Source organism: Gobio gobio (genome assembly GCF_949357685.1).
Source record: "Gobio gobio genome assembly, chromosome: 4".
NCBI classification, from domain to species: Eukaryota; Metazoa; Chordata; class Actinopteri; order Cypriniformes; family Gobionidae; genus Gobio; species Gobio gobio.
The window spans coordinates 41548778-41565880 of record NC_137100.1 but is presented as its reverse complement, the minus strand read 5'-3'; the positions used below and the strand labels follow the sequence as shown (position 1 = coordinate 41565880).

The 17103-nt window shown below is 40.4% G+C and overlaps 1 protein-coding gene across 4 annotated transcripts in view; it reads right to left on the bottom strand.

Annotated features, from left to right (window-relative positions):
- Window positions 1-17103, bottom strand: part of eeig1b (estrogen-induced osteoclastogenesis regulator 1b) — a 47014-nt gene that overhangs the window by 6583 nt on the left and 23328 nt on the right. For all 4 annotated transcript variants that reach the window (XR_013816426.1, XR_013816427.1, XM_079816055.1 and 1 more), the window contains exons 4-6: window positions 4902-5022; window positions 3607-3636; window positions 144-260 (exon numbers count right to left, since the gene is read on the bottom strand). Coding sequence is in view for 2 of the 4 variants with exons in the window: in XM_079816055.1 (XP_079672181.1) it covers window positions 144-260; window positions 3607-3636; window positions 4902-5022 (268 nt within the window). In the remaining 2 variants the exon portion in view is untranslated. The remainder of the gene's footprint in view (window positions 1-143; window positions 261-3606; window positions 3637-4901; window positions 5023-17103) is intronic.

The window sequence follows — 17103 nt, the reverse complement described above, 5'->3', positions numbered from 1 at the left end:
AAAGAGGTTCCTGGCCTTTCATGATGAAAAACGTGGTGCTTTTGGTCTGACTGACTGAGTGTTAGAGGCCCGTCAAAATGGACATGTCTAGTGTCACTCCTGAAATGAGAGAAGGACATTTACACAAACAGGGACACACTCACCTTGAGTATGGAGTTGTCCTGCCGAGTATTCTTGGTGTCGTAGCCCTCCAGTATACAGCAGCGAACAGTGGAGCCTGAACCAGCAAACTCCGCCAAGTTGAGGTCAGCAAAGCCCAGCTGGAGAGACAAAATAAAGGTTTTATCATCAGTACTTCAGCCATACAAAAAAGAAAGCTCGAAACTCTCCCAAACAGGTCTTCAAGTGAGTTCTCCAGTATTTCCCCACAGTTACACCATTAGCTTTATGAACATGACACTAGGAATAAGTCAGGGCATAAATCTAGGGGCTTCATTGTTTTTCCTATTTATCTTGCTTTTCAACTTCAGACTTGTTTATTCAGGGTACATTTTATTCAGAGTAAAAAAGAAGAAAACAAAAGTCTGTCCAGCTGTAGAAGCATGAAGGGAAGAAAGAAAGGAAAGGGTTAACTCTTAAGAGCACTCTTATATAACTACAGGCATGTGAAGATGGCAGAGTCACTCATCCATGAAATCCCTCTCTGATTCGGACTCGATAAGGGTTTCTCCAACAATACTGGAAAGCTTTCTGGGTACTATCTCCCTTTCTCCCTCCACGTTCTCATTAAAAATGTTCTTCGAAAAATTCTATTAACCTTGGTTAATGATATAACAGTAGCTGAAATAATTCTTTCCATTTCCTTTATAGGATGAATAATACCCTACACAGTCAGCACTGATGCACGTGACCGGCTGGCCTTTAAAAATCATTGATGTGTGATATTACAGCAAGTGATAAAGGGACTAATGCAAGGTCACACACAGAATATGTTTTATTGTCACACCTCCAACAGTGAGCGAGAAGAAAATTTACCCACCATAAATATTTAAAATATATATATTTTTTACTGCCCATGAAACTATTTTGTATAAATTTTAATACATATTTTCTGTTCCTATAAGAACAGAATATCATTATATATTAACTTTTATGTTAAATGCCGACATTGATTTAAAAAATGTAAAAACCCACATTTATTTCACACTAGTTCTCATGGCTTAATACATATAATAATTAACATACATGTCTTCACACAAAGTTCTAAAAGAATAATGCTTGTATATTGAATCACTTAAAGAGAGATATTTTAACCAAACAGTTGACTGTAATGGCTGCAAACTGTACACCTCCTTAAAAGGCAGGAGAGACTGAGATATTAGGGTATTTTCTAATCTTCTCACAGATCTGTGCGTGTGTGTGTGTGCCATTCCTTATCTATATTTGCTGTTCCACTGCTACCTTTAGCACAGAATATTTCCTCTGTGACTGGCACACTTCTCCTTGCTAGAAATGATTGCTGTCCTTCAAAGGTTTATGTGGTTTATTCCAGACAATGCAGGTTTTCTGTGCTCTTTCTGAGACTGACAATAACTAAGTGATTCCAGGATTCACAAACATTTGCATTGATCAAATTCATGTTAACTCATTTCAACTCATGTCAATGTACTGTAGCAATTAAATATCTGCCATAGCAAAGGTTCCCTTTATTTCATCTTAAAGGTCATATCCACCCCCTCCTTCCTGTGTTTCTCCCTCATTCCTGGTTACAGTCCATAGATTTGACCTCCCTCATTCCCAGCTTTTGCTACATCAGCATACTGTTTAGACAAACTGCTCCCGTTCAGGATGTAAGAGATCAGTAAATGAAGAGAAAAGGACATGGATGCACACTCCCAAACAAAACACCCTCCTGTAACTCATTACAAACACAAACATGTCAAACATGTTTCTCTCTGCAGTAATTTGGCCTGGATAACCTTAACCAGCAGCAATCACAATGTCACATGCCCAAACAACCAGCAGCACTGCTAAGAGTGACACACTTCTTCACACAAACACAAAGTGCTCCATATTTATAAATATATATTTATATACCAATCAGGCATAATATTATGTCGAGGCATGGACTCCACTAGACCCCTGATGGTGTGCTGTGGTATCTGGCACCAAGCTGTTAGCAGCAGATCCTTTAAGTCCTGTAAGTTGCGAGGTGGGGCCTCCATGGATCGGACTTGTTTGTTCAGCACATCCCACAAATTCTCGATTGGATTGAGATCTGGGGAAGACCATTCCTGAAGCATTTTTCTTTGTGGCAGGGCACATTGTCCTGCTGAATGAGCCATAGCCACTAGGGAATACCGTTTGTTTCCATGAAAGGGTGTACATGGTCTGCAACGATGCTTAGGTAGTTGATACATGTCAAAGTAACATCCACATGGATTGCAGGACCCAAGGTTTCCAAGCAGAACATTGCCCAAAACCTCACACTGCCTCCACCAGCTTGCCTTCTTCCCATAGTACCTGGTGCCATGTGTTCCCTAGGTAATCGACGGACACGCACCTGGCCATCCACATGATGTAAAAGAAAATGTGATTCATCAGACCAGGCCACCTTCCATTGCTCCGTGGTCCAGTTCTGAGGCTCACATGCCTCACTGTTGGCGCTTTTGGCGGTGGACAGGGGTCAGCATGGGAACCCTGACTGGTCTGCGGCTATGCAGCCCCAAACGCAACAAACTGCGATGCACTGTGTATTCTGACACCTTTCTATAAGAACCAGCATTAACTTTTTGAGCTACAGTAGCTCATCTGTTTGATCGGACCACACAGGTTAGCCTTCGCTCTGGTTCACCACTGTTCCTTCCTTGGGCCACTTTTGATAGATATTGACCACTGCAGACCGGGAACACCCGACAAGAACTGCTCAAATCCTTACGCTTACCCATTTTTCCTGCTTCTAACACATCAACTTTGAGGACAAAATGTTCACTTGCTGCCTAATATATCCCACCCACTAACAGGTGCCGTGATGAAAAGATAATCAGTGTTATTCACTTCACCTGGTCATAATTATGTTATGCCAGATCAGTGTATCAATATATATACATAGTACTTTTATATGTAATCACACTAAGGGCGTCTGTTTAGGGATCGTTTAGGGATCGACACAAGAGAAATGGCCTGCCTGTGTCTGACTTTCCTGTGATTACTAAAAATATGGGTTCAGCTTTTTGTCTATTATCATGGATTGCTTGAATTTATTGTACAATTAATGTGGGGTGGTACACACAATACCTGATAACTGTGTGGTTTAGAGATTCTCAAGGTGTGGAAACACATGTCTATGACAGGTCCAGACCAGATCACAGAATCCCTAAAACTAACCTCCCACTGCATTACACCATTTATATTTGCTTAATCAGTATTTCCTGTACATGTGGTGTCCTGAGTTTCTCTGAGTACAGAATGCATACTTGTGTGTATATGCATGTGACTCACAAGGGCTTTTGTGTTTAACATATTAAAAAAACAGACCTTTTGATTTGCAGAGCGTGAGAAAGAAATCTGTGATGTTCCCTTAAAGTCAGTTCATGAGGAAGAACCAATCATATGGAGAGAAAAAAAGAAAAAAAAAGAGAAAAAGGATAAGGAGAAAGCTCTTACCTTTGAAAACGATTTCCCACCTTTAAGTTCCTGCAAGGAAAACAGAGAAAGAGAAAGAGAGTTTATTTGTTATGTAATATGTTTGCCATTGGTGTGGTGACACTGAGGCAAAGGGAGTGAAGGGTAATGAGAGCAAAGGAAACCATAAGACAGCAGATACCAAAGAGTAAACCAAACATCAGAACTCACTGAATAGTCCCACAATCTGATCGTTAATTGGGTAATAAAGTATTTCTTCAACACGAGCACTTTGATGTCCCGTTTTTTTTATTTATTAAAACTAACAGATTTCAAGTTCATAATTTCAAGTTCACATTAAATTGTTTTGTACATTTTATCCAATCATTCATCTTTAATTTTTGCTTCAAATGCCTTTTATGTATAAATTGTAATGTTTTACCCTTGTCGTTGACACAGATTTTTTTAAACTTAAAATATGAAAGTGTATTATAAAAATATGAATTGTATTTAAAAACTATGACAATGATGATAATGTAACCAAAGACTGAAATAAACTAACCAATTCCATATCTATTGTGAGAAAAAAAAATAAAAAAAAAATAAATATATATATATATATATATATATATATATATATATATATATATATATATATATATATATATATATATATATATATATATATATATATACATTTTTACACAAATTACTCAAATGTGCAACAACCAACAATTTTGCCCCGAGTAAAGTATTATCCAAAGTAAGTGTAATTGGTTACCAAGAATACTAAAGTGTCACTGATGTGATGTGATGGAAGGTAGCAGTTCTAACATTTTTATTGTGCATCTTAAAATATTGTGCAAAAAGTGTGAAAATGTTATGTAACTGTGTATTTAAGATACATAAAATGCTGGCTATGAAAATAACCTTAGTACACATTTTTTTGGCCTATTAAGCCATTATTATTATTTTTGCAGAGCTGAAAAGAAAAGTTATTGTTGAGAGTGTTACTGGTCTAAGATGTGATCTGTGTGTGTGTGTTTGTTTGTTTGTTTGTTTCAGGTAAACCCTACATTATGGGGATAATCCTTGTCATTGTGGGGAAATTTTTGGTCCCCATAAGGAAAACAGCTTATAAAACATACTAAGTGATGTTTTTTTGAAAATGTAAAAGTGCAGAAAGTTTTCTGTGATGTGTTTAAAGGTAGGGTTAGTGTAAAGGGATAAAATATACAGTTTTTACAGTATAAAAACCATTACGTCTATGGAATATCCCCATAAAACATGAAAACCCAATGTGTGTGCATGTGTGTGTGTGTGTGTGTGAGACTAACCTTACGCACAGACACTCTACAAATACAGGGGTCCAGGACCCCCGTGGCAGGACTGGCACTCATCTTACACACAAAGGAGAATTTCTTTCGCCAGCGAACACAGTTCTCCTGAACCTCCTGCCTGTAGAGAGAGACAGATAGAGAATGAGTTATCAACATCATTATAAATCCGTCTTTCTAAACCAGCCAGTGGAATATTACTGAGAAGACCACAGATAAAACAAATAACACAATGAACTCTATGACGATTAACAAATGGACAACATTGTCAGTTTGGATGAGTTTTCAGAAAGTTCACAGGGTAAGAGATCACTGTGAAAGTCTGGTCATGCTGAAAAGTTTTCTGCAATCTATTCACTGGTACTAATCGCTCTTCACCACATCCGTCCATCTGTGTGAAACTAACAGAACTTTGCACAGGAAACGAGAATGTTAAAGAATCAGATTAGAACCCAGCCGAGCTTTCAGTCACAAAAATGAAGCTAGACTGTGGCAGTAGCGGTCATAAAAGAGACTGTACAATAAGAAATGCCAAAGGAAACTTTACCATTCTAATCCTTTCGTCTCTGCAGACCTCTTTGATGAAAGTGGGTCAGTGTGTTCTCCCTTCGCTTTCTGTTATATTCCTTCTCATTATCCTCCATTCCTGCAGCTCTTTTGCATTACACCACTCTCTTACATCCCCACCACTTTCATAAACTCTCTCCCAAGGCTTCATAGAAAAAGGTTTTGCTTTTTTTCTTCTAATTGTTAACAGGAAATATTCTTTTAAATTTGTACGATAACAAATATTGTGTTACTTTTGAATGCACAAAGACGCTAAAAATAAAAGATGTAACAGACATAAATAAACAGTAACACTTTACAGTAAGGTTTAATTTGTTGACACTATTAATGCAACAACTACATTAGATGAACTAACATGAACAATACTTCTACAGCATTTCTTAATCATAGCTAATAGTAATCTCAACATTTACTATTAGTACTAATTTACTAGTACAAGATCAAATTAGTTGATGCTCTGTGAACTAACATGACCATGAATATTTGTATTAAGTAACATTAACACAGGTTAAAATATTACGCAAAAAATATGTGGCACATTGCACATGAATGCATGAAATATAACTAATGTTAACAAATGAGACCTTATTGTAAAGTGTTACCAAATAAACTATACCTATGCTGTAAACAAAGATCTACTTTATCTCATTTATATTTTATATACCCTGCAAAAATGAGAAGACAGTAGATCTTCTGTAGATTTACCGGGGGAAGTCTTTGGTCGCAGTGGTGGGGCCCTTTTCATGATTTTCAATTTGGAAGGAATATTATTTTGCCCCTAATATGGAGACTACTATCACAAAACCAAGCACTGTTGTGGCTGTCTAACTAGATAAAGCTCTTACTAAGGTTTTACCAGCCTGCTTCCACTCGGTTATCCTTCATATTGTACTGTGCCTTGAATCAGATTTGATGGCCTCCTCCAGTCCTTCATTTACCCTGGGCTTGTTGCCAAGGCATCTGTTCCTGATATCCGCCAGAGTGCTAAGGAAAATGAGAGCGAATAACGGCACATCCATTACCTGAGTGTGACCCTGAACCGGCCAGCCCTCCACCAGTACCACACACACACACACACACACACACACACCAACTGCTGATGGGCTACAGGTCATGTTTGATTCAGCTAGATATGTCTGATAAGAATGATATACTTGCACCCTAGTCTAAACAGCTAGTAACGAAACGAAATCGAAACGAAATAATCAAGACTTTTTTAGCTCAAATTACACAGTGAAGGAGAAGAAGACTTCCAAACTCACTCCACATGAAAGACACATGTGTCTGAAGCTACAGCCCCTAGCTCTGAGTTCTTTCAGAGTCTGAGTAACATCCCAAGGCTTTGTTCTTTTGAGTGAGAAAGTGTTTCCTTCCTGTTCTCTGAGCAACATCAGACATTCACAAGTTCCTCTGAAACACTCATGCACCTGTAAGCTCACAGCTGGAGGATGATGCAAAGATCGCATCAAGACTTTACTGGTGGTCTGAAGATCAGAGGAGAGCAGAATGTAGCATTTTCATCCTTAAAGGCCCATTGAAGTGCCTTGAAATACGTAGCACTATTCAATGTGTTGACGTAATTTCCACTGAAACAGGTATCCAGGGCAGGACATATCGTACAGTTCCTTCCCTTTTAAAAAAAATAGCCAATAGCGTTTGGTTTATATCACAGCTCGGCCAGAGCTGTTGAGCTTGGTAAAGCCACAGTTTCCTCCTAATCTCCAACTGATTACCCTCATAATCTCCTCCATATCGCTTCAAAATATAGCATTCGGTGCAGAATTCAAATGGGTTCAATATGTTTTCTGGTACTGGACTCGCGCATATGACTCTGTGCTATAATGTCTCCAGTATCATAAAGCCAGACTTCATTCGCCCCAATGGAATGTAGCCTATTTACACTGTCTGAATCATTCCCTATCCCCTACATAGTGCACTACGTAGCTAAATAGAAAATAGTAAATGTCTGAACAAACGACAAATTTTAGCCGCATTTGATTGGACAGAAAATCTGATGAGAAGCTGAAGTGCGCAGTGATGTCATCAAAATCATTGATCCATATTGGCGGAAGTGAGAGACTATATGTTTTGAAAGCTTATATCTTCTAAATTTGAATTCTGTCATTGTTTTGGAGCACACTACCTTATAGATAACAGTAAGGCTAACATATTCATACTAAAAGCCAAAAAACTAAGTATTGAAAGAACAAACCTCACATAAAAAGCATGGATGATCAAAAATGAACTTTTTAATATAATGTGGAATGATGAAATCACGGAGAGTTCACAAATTAGCTGAATGTTACAATCTACTTGATATTTTACATTCTGTTCCTTCAAGTTCTGTCTTTTGTCATACATGTAATTGGCAGTTCACGAAAACTCTGTGGCAAAGCATGACTGGACAAAACTATAGCGTTATTCATCATGGACATCTAGAAGGCCATGGGCTTCCTCAGGAATTCCTAATGGGTTTTTAGAAAAGCAGTTTAAGTCAATTTATGAGTAACAATGTATGTGGTTATTAATACCTGAAAAGACTTTGAAGTTTTGTTCTAGAACATAAATTACACATAGTCAGACTGCTTTGAAAACTATATAAAACAAAAGTTACTACAAAAAAAAAAAACGACTATAATGGTTGTCCCATTCATTAAGCACATAAATTCATTCAAATAAATATATAAATTAAATACACACACACACACACACATATATATATATATATATATATATATATATATAATTCAAATTCAGCTACCGAGCTAAAATTTAAAAGGCGCATAGCCCCAGTGAACATCAAACAAAAGACGGATGAAAAACAAGAGAGCGAGAGAGAGAGAGAGAGAGAGAGAGAGAGAGAGAGAGAGAGAGAGAGAGAGAGAGAGAACTTTAACACTCCTGTTTAAAAGAGCCACTACAAAGCTGTTGTCACTAACCACACATGAGATGGAAAAAATAATCCGTTGTATGAGTAACCTGGCAAGCAATAAATGCCACAATGAAAACATTTAAATGTACTACCTTAATGACATCTGTGACGTGTGCAAATAATAAAACTTCCATCTTTTCACAGTTAGGTGACAAAGTAAGTACTTTTCCATTATGAAGCAATGCGGTGACAAATTTGAAAAAAGGAACGACATTAGCCAGTCAACGCAGATAGCAACTCAATAACTCACTCTACTGATACACTATTGCTGTATTAAAATATAATGGGATGGTGTGAGTGGTTAAACATCACAACTGGTACGTTTGATGATCTGTGAGCTATTACTGCTGCGCCCTTAAGGCAGTGAACCATTGGATGCTCCAGCGGGACTGTCCAAATATACACATACACACACAAATCGATGCTGATAAAAGGGCTGCTATATGACTATATCTCCACAATATTAGATTAGATTAGATTCAACTTTATTGTCATTACACAAGTACAAGTACAAGGCAACGAAATGCAGTTTAGGTCTAACCAGAAGTGCAATAGCAGCAAGTGCAGGATATACAATGGATGCGTAAGTGCAGGACATGGATATGTACTGAATATATATAAATATGTATAAATAGAGAGACGTTATTACTATAAACAGAACTGAATTTACAGGTGAATATGTACAGTGAATAAATATACAGATGGCTATTACTATAAACAGAATTTACAGGTGAATATGTACTATGAATACAATATACAGATGGCTATTACTATAAACAGAATTTTACAGATAGAGGTATACAATAATATGTTAGGCTAATATGAGGAATAGCAGTCGATTAGGGTAGTGCAATAAATTATGGACAGAGCTATCCGGAGAAAAGTGTAAAAGTGCAGTGGAAAGTGGTTGCATATTACAGTTAGAAGTACAGTGCAAAATGCAAATGTAAACATTGGTACTATAAATAGTCGGCAGTGCAAATGAGCATAATCCAGTTAAGATATGGCAGTGCAAGATGCATATGTAAACAGTTGTTACTGTGATAAACAGTCGGTAGTGCAAATAACAAAGTGAAGGAAGATGTGAGGTAGGAGAGTTAGCAGTTTATGAGGGAAGTGGATCAACGGGGGTTTGAGTTCAATAAAGAGACAGCTCTGGGGAAAAAACTGTTCTTAAGTCTGCTGGTCCTGGTCCGGTGGATCCTGAAACGCCTGCCGGAGGGCAGGAGAGAAAACAGTCTGTGGGCTGGGTGAGAGGAGTCCTTGAGGATGCTGCGAGCTCGATGCAGACAGCGTTTCCTCTGGATGTGTTCGATGGCAGGCAGTGGAGTCCCTGTGATGCGCTGGGCAGTTTTCACCACCCGCTGCAGTGCCTTGCGCTCCGCAACAGAGCAGCTCCCATAACACACTGCCACACAGTTGGTCAGGATGCTCTCTATTGCGCAGCGATAGAAGTTCACCAGGATAGCCGAGGAGAGCTGATTCTTCCTCAGTGTCCTCAGGAAGAAGAGGCGCTGGTGAGCCTTCTTGACCAGGCTGGAGGTGTTGGTCGTCCACGACATGTCCGCCGAGATGTGGGTCCCCAGGAACTTGAAACTGGAGACACGTTCAACAGCCATTCCATTGATGTGGATGGTGTCGTGTGTGCCTCTTGACTCCTTCCTGAAGTCCACGATGAGCTCCTTCGTTTTGGTGGTGTTGAGGAGCAGGTTATTATCAGCGCACCATGTGGCCAGGTGCTGGATCTCCTCCCTGTAGGCAGTCTCATCGTTGTTGCTGATGAGACCAATCACCGTTGTGTCGTCCGCAAACTTGACGATGGAATTAGATCCATACACAGGCTTGCAGTCGGCGGTGAAGAGGGAGTAGAGAAACGGACTTAGCACACAGCCCTGTGGTACGCCAGTGTTGAGTGTGATGGATGTGGAGCAGGTGAATCCTGAACGAACATTCTGGGGTCTGTCAGTTAGGAAGTCCAAAATCCAGTTACACATTGAAGTGTTGATGCCCAGGTCTCCAAGTTTGGCAATTAACTTGGATGGGATGACAGTGTTGAATGCTGAGCTGAAGTCAACAAACAGCATGCGTGCGTAAGTGTTTTTATTGTCCAGGTGAGTGAGCACAGAGTGCAGTGCCATGGAAACGGCATCCTCTGTGCTCCTATTGCTGCGGTAGGCAAACTGGTGTGAGTCCAATGTGGATGGTAGAGAGTCTTTTAGGTGTTCCAGGACCAGCCGCTCAAAGCACTTCATGACGATGGGTGTGAGTGCTACAGGGCGGTAGTCATTAGGGCACCTCGGGCTAGAGCTTTTCGGCACTGGCACAATGGAAGTGCGTTTGAAGCATGTTGGTACAGCTGCTTGGGCAAGAGACAGGTTGAAAATGTCTGTAAAAACCCCAGCGAGCTGCTCCGCACATGCCCTGAGCACACGTCCAGGGATGTTGTCTGGTCCAGCAGCCTTGTGCGCGCTGATCCAGCTCAGTGCCTTGCAGACATCTGTGGTGGAGAGTGTGATTGGTGGGTGGTCAGCTGAGGGTTTGAGCTTGGTGGCAGTTTCTCTGTTGTCTCTTTCAAAACGAGCGTAAAAGTAATTTAGCTCGTTCAGGAAGTTGACATCAGTGGCTGCGGGGGTGGAGTGGGTGGGTTTGTAGTCGCTGATGGCCTGAATGCCCTGCCACATGCGTCGAGGGTCAGAGTTGGAAAAGTGACCCTCCATCTTTAGCTTGTAGCAGTGCTTGGCCTTTTTGATCCCCCTCTTCAGGTTTGCCCTGGACGTACTGTAGGCTTGTGCATCACCTGATCTGAAGGCAGTATTGCGTGACTTCAGCAGGAGTCGAACTTCCCTGTTCATCCAAGGCTTCTGATTAGGGTATGTGGTGATCTGTTTCTGGGTTGTAACACTGTCAATGGTGGTATTGATATGATCCAATACAGAGGAAGTGAATGAGTCAATGTCCGTGTGAGCGCCACTGGTGGCTTGAGAAGCAAACATACTCCAGTCTGTGTTTAGAAACCTTTCCTGGAGTGTGGAGTCTGCCCCCGCAGGCCACACCTTGATGGTCTTCACTGATGGCTTCACACGGTTGATGAGGGGTGAATATTTGGGTGATAGAAACAAAGAGAGGTGGTCTGACTGTCCCAGGTGGGGGAGGGGTGTCGCAACGTAAGCTCCCGCCATGTTTGTGTAAACATGGTCTAAGGTTTTGTTTCCTCTGGTGTGGCAGGAAACATGCTGGTGAAACTTGGGTAGCACTGACTTTAGGTTTGAATGATTAAAGTCACCTGCAACAATAAACGCAGCTTCCGGGTGATCAGTCTGTTGTTTACTGATGGCTGCGTGAAGTTCTTTCATAGCAAGCTTGGCATCAGCATCCGGGGGAATATAGGCTGCAGTGATAATGGTGGAAGTGAACTCCCGCAGTAGATAAAACGGTCTACATTTAACCATGAGAAACTCCAGGTTAGCTGAACAATGACTCCCAACAATAGCAGAGTTTGTGCACCAAGCCTTGTTAATATAAATGCACAATCCGCCCCCTCTGCTCTTCCCGGAGCCATCTAGTGTTCTATCCGCCCGGAGTGTGTGGCGTCCCGCTAGCTCAATAGCGGTGTCCGGTATTCCGCTGTTTAACCAGGTTTCAGTGAAGATTAGGACGTTACAGTTCAAAAGTTTCTTACTGTGTGTAATGCTGAGTCGAATCTCCTCCATTTTGTTCACTAGCGATCGTACATTGGCAAGGAAAATGCTGGGTAAAGAGAGCCGGTAAGGAGTTAGCCTTAGCTTAGCCCTTAGACCTCCACGCTTACCCCGCCTTTGTTTACGATCACAGCGCCGCCTTCTAGCACTTCCGCCCGGCCGGGCAGAGCGCATCGCCTCGGGCGTCCTAGCGATCTCAGGAAGGAGTTGAAGATTGTCCATAAAACTGTCGGAAATTCGCAAACCAATATCCAAAAGCTCACAACGGGTGTACGATGTAAAAGCACAACTGTTCTGTACGAACAGACCCGAGATGAACAAGAAAAATACCGCAAAATTGCAGAATCTGGAGAGACGCTGAGCCTCGCGATCTACTCGCGCCGCCATCTTGGTCGAGATATCTGGCACATGTGATTAATTAGTCCATTTGAAAAGTGCACAACTATCATTCAAGAGCTTGGGGTCAATAGGCTAAATGTTTTTTAAAGAAATGAATACTTTGATTTAGAAAGGACACATTCCATTGAAAAATGAAAGTAATAAGGGTTTAAATTGTTACGAATAAAAATTCACCGCTGCTATCATAAGAATAAACTACATTTTAAATGTAAGAATCGGCTTAAAATAGAAAATTGTTATTTTAAACCGTAATATTTCACTCTACTGCTTTTACTGTATTTTTGATCAAATAAATGCAGCTTTGGTGAGTATAAAAAGACCTCTTTAAAAAAACAAAACATTACAAATTTGTATAAGCCACCAGACTTTTAAACGGTGGTGTGTAAATTGCTGCATTAATATAAAATAAAAATTAGTCTTTGATGCGGCTGTAGAGTAATTAAACAGTAAGCTGATTCTTCAAGATAAAGTCCTTTTAATGAAATCCCCTGGACCGCTCTTCAGACTGATCTATTTGCTCCCCCTCTCTCACACTCACTCACTCGCTCTCTCTCTCTCTCTCTCTCTCACACACACACACACACACACACACACACACACACACACACACACACACACACACACACACACACACACACACACACACACACACACACACACACACACACACACACACACACACACACACACACACACACACACACACACACACACACACACACACACACACACACACACACACACACACACACACACACACACACACACACACACAGTAAATGTACAGTTAGTCTCCACTGTTACATAAGGCCCTCCCACAGGTGTGCCGTGTCACTGGAAGAATCATTCTTACATAACCTGGACTTCTGGTTCTTCTGCCGCTCATAAGGGATAACTGATTACACTAAAGCTCACTCATGTGAGTGCCAATGAGAGACATTCAACAGCCATTAGCAAACAGAACCAGAACAAACACACACACACACACACACACACACACACACACACACACACACACACACACACACACACACACACACACACACACACACACACACACACACACACACACACACACACACACACACACACACACACACACACACACACACACACACACACACACACACATCCCTCTCTCTGCTTTTTTCAGCCAGTCTTGTATTTCATACTTCAGCAAGCACGTAGACAGGTGCAAACAGGCTCAGACTGTTGACATGACGAGACACGGCAGAGGAAGTCAAAGACACCTGCATGTAAAGAGCATGTAAATGTAAACACAATGTAAATAATAGCTCACAGCTATTACAGCGTCTCATGCCACAAGTTTTACATTTTTAACACGCAACATTTTTTAACCCATATGAACCCCTAATAGCTGTTTTTGCCACATCAAAGCCCCACCCCAAGAAACACATCTGATTTGTGTTAGGTGAACCTAAAACCCGAAAATTACACAATGATCCTTTAAGGAGGATTGGTTAATTAGTCATTCTGGCAAGATGATTTTGAAAACATGCACTTTTGCGTGTTCCATCTACAGTTTCTTCAGTTTGTGTGTCCCTAAAGTCCAATTATACTGTTAGGGAAAGTTTCTGGCAGCAAGACAGACATCATTTTGTCTTCCCACCCTCTCTCTAACCCCTAGAATTAAACAGGCTGTTTTTGCTACTGCAAATTTAAGTCATAAATGCTAATGTGTAAGTGATCTCTGTTAAAACTGGATCATCTCTTTGCATGTAAGGCTTTCCTCACATTGCTGAAAAATACATTTATGTACAAAGCTCTTAAAAGTGACAGTGAAAAATTGAGCTGTGAGGAAAAATGATATATTTCACAAGGGTTTTGTGTTCACTCGCAAAACTTTTACATTTCCCCAAGAAACTCTGCATTCGCCTGCACAACTGTGTTTTTTGAAAGTGAATGCCAAATATCTTGGAGGATCACAAAACCTTTGTGAGTATCTTGGTGGAACGCAAAATTTTTGCAAACAAATGTCCCTTTTGGGCTCTAAAGCAAATCAAAATCTACTGTGCTCAACTTAGTTTCAATGAATCATCTAAGTGGACTTGGCAGGTATTTCTGAAAGTTTAATACATTGAACCAGGGGTCTCAAACTCATTTTACCTGGGGGCCGCTGGAGGTAGACTCTGGGTCAGGCTGGGCCACATCAAGTATTACACATAAAAAGTGTTTCAAGTATTTAAAAAAAAAGTAGCACAACGGATCCAATCTTCTCAATCTTTATTATTAACAGTTCTTCAACATGAATGTTTCTTCTGAACATGAACTTTTCCTCTGAATTTGAACTAAATATAGCCTATAGAAATTAAATAATGTAATATGAAATAATGAATGATTTTAATTTTATTTTAAATAATAGACTAATTCACAGCAAGGCCGTAATCAGGTCAAACAGAACAGTGAGCAAAATTCTAGGTCTAATTCTAGTTGGGAAATAATCTTTTTGGGACTATTTGCAAACAATATTTGCATCAAATATATTATTAGTCCCGATATTCTTTGGATGAGTGAGTGAATAAATACATAGATCCGCGATTATGGATTCCCTAGTGCTCTGGTGTAGACCTGTCACGATTATAAAATAATCGTTTGATCGCGATTAATTGGTCTAATCGCGGTCATTACAGGTGATCGTTATTATTGCCCACTATTAGAAGACACAAGGGGGCCCTGTAGTTAGTAGCGGGAAGTTCGGATAATTTTACAGACTCGGATCTTTGAATCTCGTTCAGCAAAATGAAAAAAAAAAAAAAATTGAGTCATTTCAGCATAACAGGAAGAACGAAAGACTCGGACCCGGCGGAACCCGAACCTCGAAAGATGAACGAATCATTTCTCTTTCCGGTTCTGACAGCATAGTCTACTATAGGACTGACAGGAAGAACGAAAGACTCAAACCCGAACTCGAGACTCGAGGGATGAACTAATATTTTCTGTTTCATGTACAGAACCTATGGGATTTTGCGCACACGCGCGGCCAACAAAATGAACGGATCACTCTCTGAGACAACTCGGTAGTCCCGAGTCATATTAAAGAATCATTCGTTCATGAACAACGTACCTGCAGCACTCTACTTCTACCGGTCTCCCTCTGAATTCATTACGCTGAGCATTACGTTCAAATTATATTGCCCTGTTGATTTCTCCATCCTGAGTTAGAGCAGCCCAGTTATTCAACAAAGATGGATTTAGTTTCAAAGCCGAAAACGACAACGCCAATCAACATGACATCATGACTTTGCTTAAACATACACGCCACTTTCTAAAGCCAAATGGCGTTATCTGTACGCATTTTGAGCTATCCGCGTGTATGTCTACGCCGTGTGATTCCGCGTGTATGTGTACGCCGAAACGAACCATCATCTCCGCGTGTATGTCTACGCAGTGTGATTCCGCGTGAATGTAAATGGATTTATAAACATACTAAATTATGTTTTTTTTTGAAAATGTAAAAATGCAGAATGTTTCTTGTGATGGGTAGGTTTAGGGGCAGTGTGTGTGTGTGTGTGTGTGTGTGATGGGTAGGGGCAGTGTAGGGGGATAGAATGAAACGGCGTTGATAAACACGTTAAAAAGCGATTATGCGTCTTGATAGCACTCCAAAATGGCATAGCGAATTGGCGTGTCATACATAGGTTTCCTTTAATTTCCAAGTTGGCGAGAAAGTAGCCTACATGTGCATATGTAGCATTAGCATGATTGTTTTTTATTTCAGAATTAGATTTTTATGGCCTGTTCTGTTATGATCATAGTTTATATTTGTGATTCATTGTTTCTGTTATTTACAGAATTTTCAAATTTGTAAAATATATTTATATTTTACTTTAGTTTGGAATGAGATATTGACAGTCCTTTTTGTGTTATGGTAACTTTATGGTGATTGTTTCTATTATTTATACTTTCATATACATTTACATTTACATTTAGTCATTTAGCAGACGCTTTTATCCAAAGCGACTTACAAATGAGAGCAATAGAAGCAACTACAACAGTCAGAGGCTACAGTATGCAAGTGCTGTAACAAGTCTCGGTTAATCTAACACAGAACACACAGGATTTTTTTTTTTTTTTTTTAATAAATAATTTAGACAGACAGAAAAATGAATAGAGTGTTAAGTGCTATTCTTGATTGGTCAGGTGCTGCCGGAAGAGATGCGTCTTTAGATGTTTTTTGAAAATGGCTAAAGACTCGGCTGCTCGAATTGAGATAGGCAGGTCATTCCACCAGGTGGGGGCGGTCCAGGAAAAGGTCCGTGACAGTGATTTCATGCCTCTCTGGTATGGCACCACAAGGCGTCGTTCACTGGTAGAACGCAAACTCCTGGAGGGTGTGTATGTCCGAACAAGCGAGTTAAGGTATATTGGTGCAGAGCCAGTGGTTGCTTTGAAGGCGAGTACCAGTGCCTTGAATTTGATGCGAGCGGCTATTGGTAGCCAGTGGAGTCTGATGAAGAGAGGCGTGACGTGCGCTCTCTTCGGCTCGTTAAAGATCACCCTCGCCGCTGCATTCTGGATCAGTTGCAAGGGTTTGATAGTGCATGCCGGAAGGCCCGCTAGAAGAGCATTACAGTAGTCCAGTCTG